The 19,489-nt window shown below is 55.9% G+C and overlaps 1 protein-coding gene across 6 annotated transcripts in view; it reads left to right on the top strand.

The window, feature by feature from the left end:
* The window catches only part of TPM2 (tropomyosin 2), a 28,278-nt gene extending 18,213 nt beyond the window's left edge, over window positions 1-10,065 (top strand). For 2 of the 6 annotated variants that reach the window (XM_084832711.1, XM_084832714.1), the window contains 6 exons: window positions 2,018-2,135; window positions 2,267-2,337; window positions 3,234-3,309; window positions 5,162-5,224; window positions 7,380-7,449; window positions 9,812-10,065. In XM_084832711.1, coding sequence (XP_084688837.1) covers window positions 2,018-2,135; window positions 2,267-2,337; window positions 3,234-3,309; window positions 5,162-5,224; window positions 7,380-7,449; window positions 9,812-9,894 — 481 coding nt within the window. In that variant the 3' untranslated portion in view covers window positions 9,895-10,065. Of the gene's footprint in view, window positions 1-2,017; window positions 2,136-2,266; window positions 2,338-3,233; window positions 3,310-4,870; window positions 4,947-5,161; window positions 5,225-7,379; window positions 7,450-7,739 lie in introns of all 6 variants that reach the window. The other 4 variants (XM_084832712.1, XM_084832713.1, XM_084832716.1 and 1 more) reach the window with 3 other exon arrangements.
* The last annotated feature ends 9,424 nt before the right edge of the window (window positions 10,066-19,489 follow it).

The raw sequence follows: 19,489 nt of genomic DNA, 5'->3' as shown, positions 1-19,489 counted from the left end.
GGAAACTGTGGCTCAGCCATTCAGTGAAGGTGGGCAGAACCTGCACAAAGGCAGGGAGAGAACCAGGTGAATTAGATGTTGAACTCTCATTTGCTTAGGCTGATTAAACCCTCCTCCTTCTCTGCTTTGAGCTGGCTTGGGCAGAGAGAATGCAGCTGTTTTGCTTTAAACTAGGGGTGGGCGACTTTCAGGGGTCGGGGGGCCCTCCCCCCCCCGTGCACCAAGGGCAGCACCCCACCCCACTGCCATCGAATTTGCTGTGGTGGCTAAAATTGCTCCAATTTCGCAGGGAACTGAGGTGTGTGGGGAGCACGTGCCCATGTTTCCAGGGAGCATCGCCCCTCCAGGAGGCTTCCAGGGGCACGATTCAGCTTGCAAAAGAGGCACGCGCTCCCCACATGCTTCACTTCCCGGCAAAAGTGCCATGATTGTTACCCCCAGTGGCACAAAACTGGGGTGGGGGGTGATGTAGCCGCTTTCTCTCCATGCTGCATTTTCATCAGCCACAAAAATGGCCCCGCGGATCACATTTATGTATGTATGTATGTATGTATTTAAATTTCGTAATCCCCCATCTGGCTGGTCACCCGGCCACTCTGGGCGATGTACAACAGTACAATTTAAAATAGTAAAATTATACATTAAAACATTGTTTAAAAATACCCTAACCCACCCCAAATGCCTGCTTGAACAACCAAGTTTTCAGTGCGTGGCGGAAGCTCATTAAAGAGGGGGCATGGTGGAGTTCCCTAGGGAGGGAGTTCCACAGAGTGGGGGCCACCACAGAGAAGGCCCTGTCCCTCCTCACCAGCCTAGCTGTGCTGGCTGATGGGACAGAGAGAAGGCCATCCGAGGCTGATCTTGTTGAGCAGCCTGTCTGTTGTTGCTGGAGGCACTCCTTGAATTAGGCTGGGCCGGACCCGTATAGGGTTTTAAAGGTCAAAGCCAGCACCTTGAATGTGGCCCAGAAAACAACTGGCAGCCAGTGCATTAAGCAGGTGCCCACAGCTGAAGTGCCTCGGTTGTGTGCTGTTTGGGCGGGCAAGTGTCATGAAACCCTCCATGTGTCCGGGGTGGAGGGAGGCGGAGGTAGCGTCTGGCCCCGCTGTGTCAGGTGCCACAACTCCTTCAGTCTTCGCAACGGGTCTTGGCACTGCCTGCGCCAGGCAGCCTCCGGCTTCCGGGGTTGCAATGACGCTTCGTCCACGTCTAGCCCGTGGAGCGCCTGGCGGGGCAGGTCTTTGCAGCTGCCGTTATGGGCAGGCGGGCTTTCCCGCTGCAGTGCCCCATGCTGTGCCTTCAGGAATGGCGTGGCTGCTGCTGAGGCCCTTCGGAGCAGTGATGGATCTGTGAGATGCTTGAAAGCTAACTCGGCATGGGCCCCTGGAGACTGCTGCACAGCCACATGGGCCAGGGCTGGGGCCGGGATGGCCGTGGCTCCTGGCGCAACCCTCCTCTGCCCCTGGCGCAACTTACGAGGAGTGGGTGGGGTGGCAGGTGGCTCCAGGGGGCACGCGGAGCAGTTTTTCGCAAGGCCCAGTTCTCTCTGTCTGGTTGGCAGCAGCTCCTGGCAGAAAAGTGCTTTGCTGCCTAAAACCCTTAGGCAGAGGTGCCAGGCACTGCGCCCAGGGCCTCCTGAGTCCGGAGCATGTGATCTGACCCTTACCTGAGATGGGGGGGGGGCGCGTGTCACTGCTTTTGCGTGCCTCAGAGGTGAGCTGAGAGCTGTTGCAGTTTTTCGGAGCCCCTCCTTTTTTGGTCTCCTCATGGCCAAGGCTGAAGGGAGCCGGCCAGTAGCCCCTGTGCACACGGGTCGAGGAGGAGGAGGAGGAAGCGGGGGAGCAGGGAGCCTTATCGCGAGGGGCCTGGGGCCTCTGGTCCCTCAGCTTCTCTGGCAGATGCCTGTAGCCTGGCCCAGGCTTGGGGGTGGGAAGGCTCTGAGGGGGCCCAGGGACCAGGTGCTGCTGCTGGGCCAGATTGCTGGGCCCTTTGCTAACCCCGTGGTTGTTGCTCCCAGAGGGATGAAGGTCATTGAGAACCGAGCCATGAAGGATGAGGAGAAGATGGAGCTCCAGGAGATGCAGCTGAAGGAAGCCAAGCACATTGCGGAAGAGGCGGACCGCAAATACGAGGAGGTGAGGCGGGCTGAGGGTCTGATGGGCTGGATGAGAGACGGGGGAGCGGAGCCGCTGCCACCGCCTCTGGAGGGCCCCCCCCCCCCGCCCCGGGGACCCCGGACGACCTTCCTCTCTGCTTGGCTTGGCAGGTTGCCCGTAAACTGGTGATCCTGGAAGGGGATCTGGAGCGCTCCGAGGAGAGGGCGGAGGTAGCCGAGAGGTGAGTGCCAGCCCAGCAGGGCCCCTCGGCTCGCTCCGTTCAGGGTGTGCCAGCCGGGGCCCTTGGAGTGATGCTGCGGGTCGTGACCATGTCCCGGACCGGGAGCGGAGCCTGCGCCGTCTCTGTGGTCAGAGCCCCTGCCCGTCCCTGTGGGGGGGGAGCCACCCTGCCCCTCGGGAGGACATGGAGCTGGCGCTTGACAGCAGGCCCAGGCCTGACGCCCTGGGACAGCCCTTCTCTTCCTGCTCCTGTGGGTTGCGGGGCAGGGGAGTGAGGGCGGGTCCGCCTCTCCTCCTCCAGGCCCTTTCCCTCTCCGCGTTGCTTCAGAAGAGGCCCGTGCCGCCCCGCCCCGCCCAGCGTGAGAGCTGGCAGCCTGCCCGTTGCCCCGCTCTCTGGTCCGGGGGCAGGCCCTGCGGCCATGCTGGGGCGAGCGAGGGCATTGCTGCCCCCTTCCCGCACGCCCTTATGGGGAGGAAAGCGCTGCTGCTGCTGCAGGGCCCCGGGGTCATGGGGACCCTTTGAGTGGTCGGCCTTCTTGTGGCGGGGTTGGTTTGTCCAGCTGTTTCCTTGTGCACTGTCAGGCAGGTTGCAGGGGATGACCCACCCTTGGAGGAGATTCCACCTCCCCCCGCCTTAGAATAAAGCGTGTCACCATTTTACTGCGGAGATGGGCTGGCAGGATTAGAGCCAATAAGGAGCAAAGCTTCTTTCACTTTCCAGTCTTGGCCCTTAGATTCAACGCACATGTATTTCACTGGAATGTTTCCTGTTGTGAGTTGTGATGGTCTCTGCAGTGTACCCTTGGTGCTCTGCCCTATACTTTGGGGGTGCTCAAGCCTCGAGCATGTGGGCCTCACCTGCAGCTAAATATGGCCTGCCCCGCCTTCCCTCCCCAGTCGCATGAGGCAGCTCGAAGAGGAGCTCCGCACCATGGATCAGGCCCTCAAATCCCTGATGGCTGCCGAGGAAGAGGTACTGAGTGGGGGCCTCCGCCTCCGCCCCAACCTCTCTTTCTCTGTCTCTCGCTCACTCCGCCTGAGCTGCACAGGCTTCCTCAGTCTGCTTCCTGTCCTCATCCATCTGGCGCTCCTCTTCCTTTCCGCTTGGCCCCATCCTGCCAAGTTTCTCAGTTCTGGGCCAGGCTCAGATGCCATGCCCACCCCCCGTCGGCGCAGAGCCATGCATTCAGGTTGCTGGTGGTGATGTTTGGCTCTTGGTGGAGAGAGCGAGGGGGAGCGGTTGGGGTGGAGCCCCCTGCCCCCTGGGCAGAGGCGCAACTTGGCCCCACTGTGCACCCTTCCGGCTTGCAGGAGATCATCATGGGGGGGCAGGGAATAGCTGTGGGAGATAGAGGGATAGGTGTGTGTGTGTGTTTAGGAGGGAGTGTGTGGCTTTCTCTGTCCATCAAAGGCACACTTTGTGGGGGCTGCTTTAAAGCTCAGGGTGGGCTTGCTCTTGAGGAGAGTCCGCGGTGCAAACCAAGGCAGAAGGAAGAAAACGACATTGGCCCTCTGGATTTCCCCCAATGTGGGATCCGTAACAGGGACAAGGTGCAGCGCGGGGAGTGGACAGTGGGGAGAGCTTCCCTCAGAGAGGAAGCCCAGGATCTCTTCTCGATCATCCCAGATTGCAGGTCTCGGAATAATGGGCTCAAGTGACAGGAAGCCAGATTCCGGCTGAACATCAGGAAAAACTTCCTGACTGTTAGAGCAATACGACAATGGAACCGATTCCCTAGGGAGGTGGTGGGCTCTCCCACACTGGAGGCGTTCAAGACGAGGCTGGACAGCCATCTGTCAGGGGTGCTCTGACTTGGATTCCTGCATTGGGCAGGGGGTTGGACTCAATGGTCTTAGAGGCCCCTTCCAACCCGACTATTCTATGATTCGCTGTTGGCGGAGGAAGAGGTGGGGGGTTTCCCAGCCCTACTGCCAAAGAGTCTCCTTCACCAGGCAGAAGTGGGTTGGCTTGATCCCTGGGCCTCCCAAGGGCGTTTCCTGGCCTGGGAGAGATGAGGTGGGGCCCTCTACCCGACCTTCCTGGCCTGTAAGGGCTGTGCCTACCTGGCCGCCCCCCTCCCCTTGCCAGTCCCCGGGAGTAGCAGGATCACTGGGGACAGGCAACCCCCAGATGTGCTTGTCTCCAGCAAGGATGGATCTGTGCTCTGACGTGAGCCATTCCTGGTGGTTCTGCCCCCCTCCCCGAGTAGCCGTTGGCTACCCGGGCTCAGCCCTACTCTATGCCACGGGCAGATCCAGAGGGCGGAAGAGCACCTGCAGGGTACCGGCCCTTCCTTGGCTGCCTTGTAGCCATAATTGGCCTCCCCACCCCAAGGATCCCCAAGGCCAGGGGGCAGGGCTTGGCAGGCGTGGGTGCCCCAGCAAGGCTCCCTCTCGCCGCCTCCGGAGGAGAACTGCTGCTCCCCCCCCCCTCGGGTGCTTCTCTGTTCTTTCAACTGGTTCTCCCCCTCTCCCCCCTCCCCGCTCCCCGGTTCTGTTCTGCGCCTGCCTCTGTCTTTCTGGCTGGGACACAGTAAATGTGGTGACCTCGAGGAAGAGCTGAAAATTGTCACCAACAACCTCAAGTCCCTGGAGGCCCAGGCGGACAAGGTAGGGAGGGGCCAGGCTAGGGGCTGGGGGAGACGGGCTCTATGACAGCCCCAAGGGCTGGAGGGAGGCCTGTCTGAGGGGTGGGGGTCTTCTGCGGAGGGACTGCGGTGGGTAAGAGCGCCGTGGCGCATGGGCCGGGTCCATTCTGGCAAGGGGCCTGTTCGCGGGGGAGCAGGGCCGCCCCTGACGCCGTCTCTCTCTGCCCTCACCCCCAGTATTCCACCAAGGAAGATAAATACGAGGAGGAGATCAAGCTGCTGACAGACAAGCTCAAGGAGGTAAGGGGCAGCTGGAGGTGGGGCTGCTCCACGTGGGGGGGGGGCTTTGTGTGAGTGAAGGGGGGACCCAGGAGGCTGCCTGGCACTGAGTCCACCCGCCACTCCTCAGCCCAGGTAGCCCAGTGTGGCCCACACGGCCCGGCGGCAGCAGCGGCTCCCCCTCCAGGATTGTAGGCAGGATTGTTCCTGGCCCCGACCTGCAGGTGCGGCCGGGGGCCTCCTGCATGCCAGGCAGGGGCTGTGCTGCTGCGCTGCGGCCCCCTCCCTTCCCACACTCACTTGAAGACTGAGGGCCCAATTACCTCACATATCTATTACGTGAGATAGATTATTATCAAAAGAAAAATAGCCCCCATGGTGGGGGAGGGCCTGGATCAGGACTCAGACCGTAGTGGGCAGGGTGGGAGAGTTTAACCCTTTCATCCTGCTACTGCCCGGACAATCCCCCTTCAGCTGCTCTTTGCATTGGGAGGGGCCAAGGGAGGTTCTTTCTCTCCCCCCTGCCTCCCGCCCACACTCATTAGCCTGCAACTTCATCGATGCTCCCCCATAGGCCCCTTCCAACCCTACTATTCTATGATTCTCTGGGTGGGAGCTGCCCCCCCCCACACACTTTTGGACGGCTGGGAGGGCAAGAGGCTCAATGCAAAGCGCAGAGCTCTGCATTGAGCAGGCACTGATGGCAGGCAGGCAGGCAGTCTCTCTCTCTCACCCCCCCGCCCCCCAAGAGAGCCCAGCAGGCAGGCATCCTTGAGAGCATTGACCTTAGTTCTGGAGGAAGCGACGTCGCTGTTTGTCTCCCTGCTTTCCCAGAGGTGGTGGGGTGAAAGGCCGCTTCCAGAACCGCAGGGCTGCCTTGCCTGGAGAAGACCGAGACTTTGCTGCGGGCGGGTGGCTCCTCCTAAGCCTGCTCTCAGATTCCTGTTTGGATTTCCAAGATCAGCATAAACACTCCAAGCACGCTGGTCCGCCATTAAGAGTGTCCCGCTCTAAAACCTGGGCGTATGATTCCTGTGGCTGTTCAGCTCCTACGCCTGCTGCACGGCAGAGTGATGCCTGCTGGAGACAGGACAGAAATTCCCTCCTAGTGCATTCTGCGCATGCACAAGGGTACTGAAGAGGATCTCTCCCTTGGCGACGGAGGCTGCAGTCCTATGCCGGCTCATTTAGAAAGTAGAATTCGCCTCCAAATAAACATGCACGAGGCTGGACTGCAAGTGCCCAGAGCCTTCTGGAAGCAACGGCTGGTGCTTTCGGGGCAAACATTGTACCTTGTTTATCGGTGGTGGGGTTACCGTTTATTGGTACACTGCTGTTTGACCAAGGGGCCCCCAAAGTGGCCAGCAGCATCTTAAAATATAGTAAGAATAAGATCAGGTAAAGGAGGGAGGGATGAGAGACACCAGCTAGCGGGGGGGTGAAAAGGCAGTGCTGGGCCAGGCCTGCATGCTGCCAGCCAGAGCAGCAGCAGAGCTGCAGGGACAAATCTCCTGAGCTGGGAAGAGCTGGTGGCACAGCCTGGAGAGCACGCCTTCCTGGGACAGCGCATGGCGCCGAGGCCTGACCAGTCGCTGCCAGATACGCAGAGGGTGACGCAGGCCGCTGCAAATGCAAAGGCGGGGGGGGGGACACATAATGAAGGAACATGATGCCCGGTTGGAGCAGAACAGCCCCCCCCTTCTCAGGGGTTCTTGGTGGGCGAACGAGCAGTCGGATGAAGAACCCTCCACAGAAGGAACTCTTTATTTTACTTGGAAGCACGCCTGATATTGGCACAACGAGGAAGAGTCCAGCACGCCACCTCGAGCAGTCCAGGCGAGGTTTTCCCCCTCAAGACAGAACGTAAATGCATTTATTTAAAATACTGCTGTGCTGCCTCTCACCAGTGGTTCCCCAGGCAGCTCACAACACGCACTGAGCAGCGACATTCGCAGCAAGCAGCAGCCAAAGATCCATAGAATCCGATTTAAAGCAGCCGCCAGCTCAGACACCACATCCGCAGAAATCCTGAGGCAGCAGAGGGGGCCCCAACTGGGAAGGCCCAGTCTCTGGGGGCAGCCCCCCCCAGGACCTAGGTGCACACCAGGAGAGTTCTTCACCTCCCCTCAGCGTGCTCTTCACCTCTTCTTCTCTCCCCCCCCCCCCCCCCCCCCAGGCTGAGACCCGGGCAGAATTTGCTGAGAGGTCTGTGGCAAAGTTGGAGAAGACCATTGACGACTTGGAAGGTGAGGAGCCCCTCTGCACCCCAAGCTGTCGGCTGGAGGTGGGGGGAGTGGGGCAGAGGCCTGGGTGATGGGCTGGGAGTGCTGCCCAGGGGCAGACAAGGCGGGGGGGCGGGTGAGAGGGAGGGGGCTGTGCCAGGCGATGCCTTTGTGTGAGAGCTCCACCACCTCTCCATCCCAGCCACCATCTCCCTTTCTTTTCCACGCCCTCTCACGTTCACTCTTTTCTCCCCCCCACCACTCTGCTCGGCCTGTGCCTCACTCCCCACATCCACCCTCCGCGCCCCCTGCAGACGAAGTCTATGCCCAGAAGATGAAGTATAAGGCCATCAGCGAGGAGCTGGACAATGCCCTGAATGACATCACCTCCCTCTGAGCCCCCCGCAGCACCACCGTTCCCTCCCCTCCTGCCTCCCCCCCTCTGTCTGTCAGTCTGTCTGCCCCCGCCCGCCCTCTCCAGGGCGCTCCCCCAGCTGCTCCCCCTCGCATGCCCCAGAGCGTTCCTTTGTGTGCGTGTGTTGGGCGAGGGGGTGGCCAGGCCTTCTCGAGGCCGTGGGGGGCGTGTTTTCTCCATGCCAGAAGTGCCTTCACAGGCACAGCAGGGGGGAGGCCACGGAGGCAGTTCGGGGGCTTAGCTGGCCAGGCTGCCCTGTCCGGGGTGGGCGGGCCAGGGAGGACTGCGACACCCTTGGGTGGGGGTGGGGGTGATCGCCCAGGCTAGCTGCAAGGCCCCTGCCGTCTCCCCCCCTTGCTCTGCTTGTCTGCCATTCGTCTGTCCTTCCACAGTCCATTTCATGACGCCGTTCTCGTTTTTTCCAGCCTTTGGGTCAATAAACGGTCTCCGCAAAGCCTGTCTCTCCTCCATTTCTTTCTCTCTCTCTCCACTGCGCTGACTGTGCCCGCTGCACATTGACCGCTGTGCCCGGCCAGCCACTGTGCCGCCTCTGCCTCTTGCCCCTCTCCACACTTCAGGTCTGCCTTGAGCTGCTTCTGGCCCAGGGGCTGTGTGGGGGAGGAAGAGCCAAGGAGGGATTCCCTCCCTTCAGAGTTAGATCCCACATGCCTGTGGCTGGGGGGCAGGACTTCCCCCTGGGTCCGTGTCGCTGCTGGGCAGGTGTCAGCCCCCCAGCCCCCCTGCCTCTAAGCCCTGGGTGGAGGTGGCTCTTTTCCGAACCCGCTCCTTTGGGTGGCCGAAGTGAACCTGGATTCACTTGCCTGCTGGGGCCAGCTGCAGCTCCTGTAGAAGTCACCCCACCTTCTGGCACCAGCCGGCTCCTGTGGTTCTAGGTCAACGGGGATGGGGACGGAGCTGGAGCCGGAGACTTCTCTGGGGCCCGTGGCGTGCAGGCACCTCCAGCTGCAGACAGGGCTCTGCTGCTGCTGCTTCTTGGGAGCAGACAGGAGAATGCGCGCGTGTGCGCGCAAGAGACAGAGAGGGGCCTCCCCAGAGTGCGGGACAGTGAGCGCAGAGGTGGCAGGAGGTGGCGAGCTTCCCCTGCACTGACGGGTCTCCCTCCCTCCGTCTTCGTCTCTCTCTTTTCCTTCCTGCTGCCACTGACGTCTCTCTTTCCTCTAGCGAGCTCCTGGCAGGAGGTGGAGAAAACCCATCTCCTGGCCAGCGAACTGCGGGTGGTGCTCCACGACCTCTGGAGTCGCCCAGCCCCCCGCCCTGCCTTGCCCCCGGGAGCCCTTTCGCTTCAGGGAGGGGGGACCATGGTGGTGAGGGAGAGCCTGGCCTGGGCTTGCCTGCCAGTGCCACCAGAAAGCCACCTTCCTGGGGGGGAGGCCCTGTTCCCAGCCCGATGGGGGCGGGACGGGGACAGGCCACCCAGCGCTCCTCCTGGGCCTGCGCTGCTGGGCGGGGTCTCCTGGGACAGCTGCGCCCTGCCACGTCCTCTAGCGAGCAAGCGGGGTAGGACTCCGTCCTGGTAGCCCCCCCCCCGCCTCTCCATCTCTCTGAGCTGCTGCTGCTGTCTTGCGCCTGTTCTTCACAGATCGGCGCCCTCAGCCGAGCTGCGTCATGGTTGGTCAGTGCGGGGCGTTTGGGGCTCTGGGCCTGGCTGTTCCCAAGGGCCACGTGGCTGAGAGGGCTGCTCTTGGGCATCTGGGGCAGGGCCCTCCACGTTGTGCAAAATGTGGGCTGCCCTTGGAGCTGCTGGGAGGGGCTGATGCTCGCCTATGGAGCTGTCAAACTGAACTGTCCCTTGGTGTGTGTGTGTGTGTGTGTGTGTGTGTGTGTGTGTGTGCACACGCACATGTGTCTCTTCTTCCTCCTCCTCCTCCTCCTCCTCCTCCTGTCTGGTGGGGGGAGGGCTTTGTTCTCGCTGTGGATGTGCCTGGGTGCCTGCCTGCCTTGTGTTTGCAGAGAACCTGGCTAGTGCCAAAGAGGAAAACGTCAGCATTCACCAAGTCCTGGATCAGACGCTGCTGGAACTGAACAACCTCTGAGGGGCTGGAGCCGTTGTCTCCCCCCGGCCTCCCCCACCCACACTGTGGTCCAACCCGCACCTCCAGGAGAAGGGAGTCCTGTGGCCCCAGGCCTGTGCTGGCCCCTCTGGGGCGCTGTCTCTGCACTGCCCTGCCTTCCAGCCCAGATATTAAAGCAAGCTGAACAGAGAAGGGGTGTGTGTGTGTGTGTGTCTGGGCCTTGGGACAGGAGCAATGTGGGTTGGCTGGGGGGGGCATTGTGTGTGTCGGGGGGCAGATGTAATCCATGGAGCTGTGGCTTGAAGGGAATGTGTGTGGTTTCTTTCTTGCTCGGATCTTGACCTTGCTGCTGTGGCCTCTGGACCTGTTGCGCTAAGGGGCAGCTGTTCTTGTGACAGAGGCTCCCGTCGGGGTGCTAGGCCTGTGCTGGGCCCTGGTTGATGCCCCTTGCAAGAAGCAGTGTGGCCCTTTCTGCTCCTCTTTCTGCCACCGAGGTGGAGAGAGGTACTCAAGGGGAGTCTAAAGCAGGTCGCAGGATGAGGGAGCGACAGAGGCGGAAGACAGGTGGACAGGGTGGGCTCCAAGGAAAAGGGAGGTGAGATGGGGGGCCAAGTTCTGCTTGAATCTTAAAGTTGGAAGGGGTCTTGGAGGGAATCTAGACCAGTCTTTCCTAACCTGGTGCCCTTCAGGCGTTTTGGACTACAATTCCCATAACCCTGACCATTGCCCATGCTGTCTGGGGGTGATGGGCGTTGTAGCTTAAAACATGGTGGGCACCAGGTTAGGGAAGGCTGATCTTACCTAGCACTACCCACCCTGCTCAGTGCAGGAAACTTGCAACTGCAGCATCCCTGGTCACTGGCTGTCCAGCTGCCGCTTGAAAACCTCCAGCAAAGGAGTGGAGGGCAGCCAGGTCACTGGGAAAAGGCGTGGAATGCTGCTGTGCAACTGAGAGGATGCCCCCCAGTACAGAATTCCCACCTCCCCCCACCCCTGGTGTCTCTCTTCCCAACAAAGCAAACCAGGGCAACCTGTTCGCCTTGCACATGAGGGGGGTTTGTGTAGGGCCTGTCCCCTCACAGAGACTGGCTTTTCCCAGAGGTTTCCTAGCTCCAAGTCAGACATCACAGGTGGGATGTTCAGGCAGCACAGATGCCGCTAGGTAACATGCTCCCAACACTGCCAGATCCACCACCCAACACCAGATTTCCAGAGCGGCGGCCCATCTGCCCCGGAATGTGTCCTGAGCCCAAGCTGCTTGCTTTCCCTCAGCTGTTCAAAGCCCCTGCCTTGGTGAGCTGGGGGGTGCCCCACTTGCATTGCTGCTGTCAGTGACCGGGGGCGGGGGGTGGCATCGTGCAGGCGCAGACCTTGGCTTGCTGAGGGCATTTGGTCTTGATTTCTCCCCCCCCCCAAAATATTTTTCAGCAAAGGTGGGGGTCTCTTAACCGTCGGCAGAAGCCTTATTCTAACTCCCACACACATGCACGTGTACACACACACACACAGTTAGTCTCCTGGAGTGTTCTTGTACGGCACACCCAGTTTACAAATGGAGAGGGCTATACAAGGACCAGAGGATGTGTGTATGGCATACCTGCATGAGTACTTCCTGGTGAGCTAAAACAAACTTGGCATGGCTCGAGGCCTGTGCTGGCAAGGTAAGTGTGAGAACAGGGCATCTGTCCAGCTCTCCCTCAAATGGGGAGGTCCTGAAGGCCCCCCCGCCGTGGGTAAAATATTCCCACACTAAGCAGGAAATTGGTATCTGCCCCTAGCCCAAGGCAAGCTGGTTGCCAGACCATTAGGAAAGAGGGAGGCCCCAGTCCACCATTTCTCCCTCGGAACAGAGGACTCGAATTCTGTCCTCCCCTTGTGGCTGAGGTGCTCCCCTGGCCCCTGGGAAGGGGAACTGTGGCTCCTGCCTAGGCCCAACCCCTGGCAGGCAGAAAGGCCTGGGAACGGCCCGGCTTGACTTACCCTTCAAAATGTGGGGCCACGACACTGGCTGCACCATAGAGCCTGGTATTCCACCCCCACTCGGAATGGACTGGTGGGGCGGGATCCATTGCTGGGCTTCCAAGGATCTTGAAAGGTGGGACACATGACCCAAGCCCCACACAGGCAAACAGAAGCCTTTGGAAGTGAGACATTTCTGCATGTGATGCTCCAGTTGGGAAGCACAGCTGATGGCCAGGTAATTGACACACACACACTTCATATGAGTGGGAGTCAAATCAGTTGGCAGCGCGAGGCCAGGCCTGTCAGGTTGCAGCTCTGGACAGCATCAGGAAGCCAGCCCAGATGGCACCTCTGCTTCCGCCGGGCAAGAAGTGGTGCGAGCAGGGTTAGGCGTTCTTTCTGGGCACAGCCAAACCATGGATGAGAGCAGACAGTGCAGCTGGACCAGTTGCTGACAGGCTATAAAGGGGAAACCAAAGTAGTGCCAAATGCAAAAGGCTGGGGGGGGGGGGTGGCATGGCACAATGCCCAGCTGGGGCAGGACGAAGTGTGCAGTATGATTAAGCAGTGCATTTGGGACACTTGCTTGCAAAAATCATGAGGATCCATGGCTCGGAACTATGTTTGAGACTTGTGGCCATGATTTTTGTGATGCAGCCTCTGGGCGTGAATGTGAGCTGGCATTACATTGTAAATTGTTTTGTCAGTGCATACAAAACAAAGCATGGAAATCGGGAACTGCGTAGATTGGAGTAGATCTGGCATTTACTCCAAACCCTGAGCTGAAAGGGGGATCAAGAGGGAGAATCATAGAATACTAGGGATGGAAGGGGCCTACAAGGCCATTGAGTCCAACCCCCTGCTCAATGCAAGAATCCAAGTCAGAGCATTCCTGACAGATGGTCGTCTAGCCTCGCCTTGAACGCCCCCAGGGTGGGAGAGCCCACCACCTCCCTAGGTAATGGGTTCCATTGTCGTATTGCTCTAACAGGAAGTTTTCCCTGATGTTCAGCCGGAATCTGGCTTCCTGTCGCTTGAGCCCATGATTCCATGTCCTGCATTCTGGGATGATCGAGAAGAGATCCTGGCCTTCCTCTCCGTGACAACCTTCCAAGCACTTGAAGAGCGCTATCCTATCTCCCGTCAGCCTTTTGAACGCTGAACATGCCTAGGGATGGCAGAGAATTCTGCCACCGATTCCAGTGAGGCCGGATTCTTTAGATTCTAAAGAAACAGGCCCCTGGGAATCCGTGGCGGAACGTTCACCTGCCACCCTGCGGAATCCCCCCAGGACGGAACTTACCTGGGGCGGCTCTGGCGGCAGCTGGTCTCCTGGCCGGCCGTGGCTGGGCTGCTGTGGCCGCCATTTGCGACCTTGCAGCCATGATAGGCTACGTAAGTATTTATGTAGCCTATCCCGGCAAAGAGCAGGGATGCAAATGGCGGCCGCTATGCCATTTGCGCCCCTGCTCTTTGCCGTATTAGGCTACGTAAATACGTAGCCTATATGGGAAACAAACAGAACCAACTTGAACTCTTAACACAAGAGGGAAATTATGACTTGATAGGTATAACTGAGACTTGGTGGGATGACTCTCATGGTTAGAATACGGCAATTGAAGGATATAACATGTTCAAAAAGAACAGGAGGAACAGAAAGGGAGGTGGGGTTGCACTGTATGTGAAAAATACAGCTCTCTGCACAGAAATGTAGACGCCCAATTTGGTGTCATCTGCGAATTTGATCAGCATTCCCTGCACCTCCTCCTCCAAGTCATTCATACAAATATGGAAGAGCACTGGGCCCAGGACTGAGCCCTGCGGTACTCCACTCGTTCCCTCTCCCCAGTTGGAGAAGGTCTCATTGATAAGCACTCTTTGAGTCCAATTCTGTAGCCAACCGTGGATCCACCGGATCGTTGTTTCATCTAGCCCAGTTTGAGCGAGTTTGCTCATCAGGATATCATGGGGCACTTTGTCGAAAGCTTTGCTGAAGTCGAGGTATATGATGTCCACAGCATTCCCATGGTCCACAAGGGAGGTGACTTGATCAAAAAATGAGATCAGATTCGTCTGGCAGGACTTGTTCTTGACAAATCCATGTTGGCTTCGAGTAATCACTGCATTGTTTTCAAGGTGCTTCCAGATGGATTGCTTTATGATCTGCTCCAGAATTTTCCCAGGGATTGATGTCAGACTGACTGGTCTGTAGTTCCCAGGTTCCTCCTTTTTACCCTTTTTGAAGATAGGGACAACATTAGCCCTCCTCCAGTCATCTGGCACTTCCCCCGTCCTCCATGATTTCTCAAAGAGAATAGACAGTGGTTCTGAGAGTTCTTCTGCCAGTTCCTTTATTACGCTAGGATGCAGTTCATCTGGCCCTGGAGATTTCATAGAATCATAGAATAGTAGGGTTGGAAGGGGCCTACAAGGCCATCGAGTCCAACCCCCTGCTCAATGCAGGAATCCAAGTCAGAGCATCCCTGACAAATGGCTGTCCAGCCTCGTCTTGAAGGCCTCCAGTGTGGGAGAGCCCACCACCTCCCCAGGTAATTGGTTCCATTGTCGTATTGCTCTGACACTCAGGAGGTTTTTTCTGATGTTCAGCCGGAATCTGGCTTCCTGTCACTTGAGCCCATTCTTCCGTGTCCTGCACTCTGGGATGATCAAGAAGAGATCCTGGCCTTCTTCTCTGTGACAACCTTTCAAGTACTTGAAGAGTGCTATCATATCTCCCCTCAGTCTTCTCAAGGCTAAACATGCCCAGTTCTTTCAGTCTCTCTTCATAGGGCTTTGTTTCCAGTCCCCTGATCATCTTGGTTGCCCTCCTCTGAACCCTCTCCAGTTTGTCTGCATCCTTCTTCAAGTGTAGTGCGCAGAACTGGAGACAGGACGCAAGATGAGGCCCAACCAGTGCTGAGTAGAGGAGAACTAGTACTTCCCGGGATTTGGAAGCGATGCTTCTATTAACGCAGCCCAGAAATGCATTGGCCTTTTTTGCAGCCACATCACATTGCTGGCTCATCTTCAGCTTGTGATCAACAACAATTCCAAGATCCTTCTCACTTGTAGTGTGGTTGAGCCACGTATCCCCCATCTTGTAAGTGTGCATTTGGTTTCTTTTTCCTAGGTGCAGAACTTGGCATTTGTCCCTATTAAATGCCATTCTGTTGTTTTCTGCCCAGCACTCCAGTCTATCCAGATCACTTTGAATTTTGTTTCTGTCTTCCAAAGTATTAGCTATCCCACCCAATTTGGTGTCATCTGCAAATTTGATCAGCATTCCCTGAACCTCCTCCTCCAAGTCATTCATACAAATGTAGAAGAGCACTGGGCCCAGGAATGAGCCCTGTGCTACCCCACTCGTTACCTCTCCCCAGTTTGAGAAGGTCCCATTGATAAGCACTCTTTGAGTCCAATTCTGTAGCCAACTGTGGATCCACCGGATCGTTGTTTCATCTAGCCCACTTTGAGCTACTTTGCTCATCAGGATATCATGGGGCACTTTGTCGAAAGCTTTGCTGAAGTCGAGGTATATGATGTCTACAGCATTCCCACGGTCCGCAAGGGAGGTGACTTGATCAAAAACTGAGATCAGATTTGTCTGGCAGGACTTGTTTTTGACAAATCCATGTTAGCTTCAAGTAATCACGGCAGTTTTCAAGGTGCTTCCAGATGGATTGCTTTATCATCTGCTCCAGAATTTTCCCAGGGATTGACGTCAGACTGACTGGTCTGTAGTTTCCAGGTTCCTCCTTTTTACCCCTTTTCAAGATAGGGACAACATTAGCCCTCCTCCAATCTTCTGGCACTTCCCCCATCCTCCATGATTTCTCAAAGAGAATAATTTGTTGTTTGTTGTGATGTGCAAAAAAGAAAGTCTGGCTTGTCTCTTCCAGAACAAGCCTGGGAAATAATCCCAAACCAAACCGTGGCTTACTTCTCTGGGTTGACTGTGAATAGACAAACCCGAGTTCCTGGTTTTATGTCTCAACAAACTAGCAAGGGGCCAGAACATCCCTGGGTTGTTTCAATGCTCCCACTCACAGCACAGGTGATCAGGCACTGTTCACCAGCACGCTGCCATACTCACAACCCAGGACTGTTGTGATATGTTTACCAGGCCTCTTTCTCCAAATGCAAAATCAAAACAGCTCTCATCCTTCTATACTGGCTGGCCTCTAAAAAGCATGTGCTCATTGGAGCAAGGAACAACAACAACAGGTATATGAAGAACAGATCCTCGTCAATCATCTGAACAGTTTTTACATGTAACACCTAAAATCAAAGGTTACGTCACACTTTACTCCCTTATCTATGGAGTGCACCATAAAAAGCAGCATGGACCCATCATGCTGTGCCACACCATGGTGTGCAAGCTTGGATCAGAAGCAGGGTCCTCATGATTCTTGCACACAAGCACCACCATGTAATCATAATGAACAATGATCAGTGAGGTCCCATGGCAAGCGACGCTGGCGAGAAAAGGAGTCCAAGATAGGTGGGAACTTTTAAAGAAGGAAATTCTCAAGGCACAATTACAAGCAATTCCAACAAGAAGAAAAGGTGGAAGACAACAGAAGAAGCCAATGTGGCTTCACAAAAAGCTTAGGGATGACCTGAAAACAAAAAAGGACACATAGAGGAAGTGGAAAGAAGGCCAAGCAACAAAGGAAGAGTACAGGCAGATAGCACAGAATTGCAGGGATGGCGTCAGGAAGGCTAAAGCTGAGAACGAGCTGAGGTCAGCAAGGGATGTTAAAAACAACAAAAAGGCTTTCTTCAGCTACGTGCATAGTAAAAGGCGGAGGAAAGAAATGGTGGTTCAGCTATTAAATAAGGATGGCAAAACGATAACAGATGACAAAGAAAAGGAAGAGGTGCTCAATTCCTACTTTGGCTCAGTCTTCTCCCAAAAGAGGGTCTATGACCCCCCTGGCAAAGGCGAAGTACAGGCTGAAGGGGCAGGATTGCAGCTGGAGATCGACAGGCATATGGTCAAGGAACACCTAATGACTTTGGATGAGTTCAAATCTCCAGGGCCAGATGAACTGCATCCTAGAGTCATAAAGGAACTGGCAGAAGAACTCTCAGAACCGCTGTCTATTCTCTTTGAGAAATCATGGAGGACGGGGGAAGTGCCAGATGACTGGAGGAGGGCTAACGTTGTCCCCATCTTCAAAAAGGGTAAAAAGGAGGAACCTGGGAACTACAGACCAGTCAGTCTGACATCAATCCCAGGGAAAATTCTGGAGCAGATCATAAAGCAATCCATCTGGAAGCACCTTGACAACAATGCCGTGATTACTCGAAGCCAACATGGATTTGTCAAAAGCAAGTCCTGCCAGACAAATCTGATCTCAGTTTTTGATCAAGTCACCTCCCTTGTGGACCTTGGGAATGCTGTAGACATCATATACCTCGACGTCAGCAAAGCTTTCGACAAAGTGCCCCATGATATCCTGATGAGCAAAGTAGCTCAAAGTGGGCTAGATGAAACAACGATCCGGTGGATCCACAGTTGGCTACAGAATCGGACTCAAAGAGTGCTTATCAATGGGACCTTCTCAAACTGGGAAGAGGTAACGAGTGGGGTAGCGCAGGGCTCAGTCCTGGGCCCAGTGCTCTTCTACATTTGTATGAATGACTTGGAGGAGGAGGTGCAGGGAATGCTGATCAAATTTGCAGATGACACCAAATGGGCAGCATAGCTAATACTTTGGAAGACAGAAACAAAATTCAAAGTGATCTGGATAGACTGGAGCGCTGGGCAGAAAACAACAGAATGACCTTTAACAGGGAGAAATGCCAAGTTCTGCACCTAGGAAAAAGAAACCAAAGGCACAGTTACAAGATGGGGGATACGTGGCTCAACCACACTACAAGCGAGAAGGATCTTGGAATTGTTGTTGATCACAAGCTGAAGATGAGCCAACAATGTGATGTGGCTGCAAAAAAGGCCAATGCTCTTTTGGGCTGCACTCATAGAAGCATAGCTTCCAAATCCCGGGAAGTACTAGTTCCCCTCTACTCAGCACTGGTTAGGCCTCATCTGGAGTAATGTGTCCAGTTCTGGGCACCACACTTGAAGAAGGATGCAGACAAACTGGAGAGGGTTCAGAGGACGGCAACAAAGATGATCAGGGGACTGGAAACAAAGCCCTATGACGAGAGACTGAAAGAACTGGGCATGTTTAGCCTTGAGAAGACTGAGGGGAGATAGGATAGCGCTCTTCAAGTACTTGGAAGGTTGTCACAGAGAGGAAGGCCAGGATCTCTTCTTGATCATCCCAGAGTACAGGACACGGAATCATGGGCTCAAGTGGCAGGAAGCCAGATTCTGGCTGAACATCAGGAAAAACGTCGTGACTGTAAGAGCAATATGACAATGGAACCAATGACCTGGGGAGGTGGTGGGCTCTCCCACACTGGAGGCGTTCAAGACGAGGCTGGACAGCCACCTGTCAGGGATGCTCTGACTTGGATTCCTGCATTGAGCAGGGGGTTGGACTCGATGGCCTTGTAGGCCCCTTTCAACCGTACTATTTAATGATTCTATAATCCCTTCCCTGGGCAAGGTGCTTGAGAGGGCGGTGGCAGATCAAATCCTGGAACCAGGCCTAAACCCTGATTGAAGGTGGATCTAGATAATCCGTTTCATCTGAGTAATGGGATTCCTAAAAACCCAGGGTTTTAAAAAAGTGATTACGGGATCTGAGATTTTTAAGGTTCAGTTCTGAGGATGTGTGCCTTGAATCAGTGCTCTTGTACTGTACTGGAACAGTCAAGTACTGGTTCAGTATTTTGGTTGAGTACATTTGCCCAGGGTTACATGTGGATCTCATATAGAATCATAGAATCATAGAATCATAGAATAGTAGGGTTGGAAGGGGCCTACAAGGCCATCGAGTCCAACCCCCTGCTCAATGCAGGAATCCAAGTCAGAGCATCCCTGACAAATGGCTGTCCAGCCTCGTCTTGAAGGCCTCCAGTGTGGGAGAGCCCACCACCTCCCCAGGTAATTGGTTCCATTGCCGTATTGCTCTGACACTCAGGAAGTTTTTCCTGATGTTCAGTCGGAATCTGGCTTCCTGTAACTTGAGCCCATTATTCCGTGTCCTGCACTCTGGGATGATCAAGAAGAGATCCTGGCCTTCTTCTCTGTGACAACCTTTCAAGTAAAGATATAAGATCCGGATCCATGTTTTTGTGCTGTGCTTGTGCCCGTAAGTGGCAGATCTGCAATTTTTCTGGTGCAGTCTGTGGAGGCAAATGTGCTCTGTGATATGATGCTGTCTGGGGGTATCTTTCTTGTAAAAAACCTGAGGATGCCTGAAGATCTCTGCCTCGGATCCAGGTTATTGCGCCATGACTGCGCTCATGAGTGGCAGATCCATGAATGTTCTCGTTCAGACCATGGAGGCAGATGTGCTCTGTGATATGATGGTGTTTTGTGGGATTTGCTCCATAAAAATCAAGAGGATCCCTGCTGTGGATCCCGGTTTTGCGCTGCGGCTGCTTCCAGGAGTGGTGCATCTGTGATTTCTCTGGCTCAGTCCCTGGAGGGAGACGGGCTCTGTGATATGACGGTTTGGGGTCGGGGGTGTTTCTTGTAAAAATCGTGAGGATCCCTTGGGGTCCCTGCTTTTGTGCC

This window comes from Heloderma suspectum, chromosome 2 (genome assembly GCF_057233095.1).
Source record: "Heloderma suspectum isolate Gila_16-S chromosome 2, 16-S_ref, whole genome shotgun sequence".
NCBI classification, from domain to species: Eukaryota; Metazoa; Chordata; class Lepidosauria; order Squamata; family Helodermatidae; genus Heloderma; species Heloderma suspectum.
This window is presented reverse-complemented; position numbering and strand designations above follow the sequence as displayed.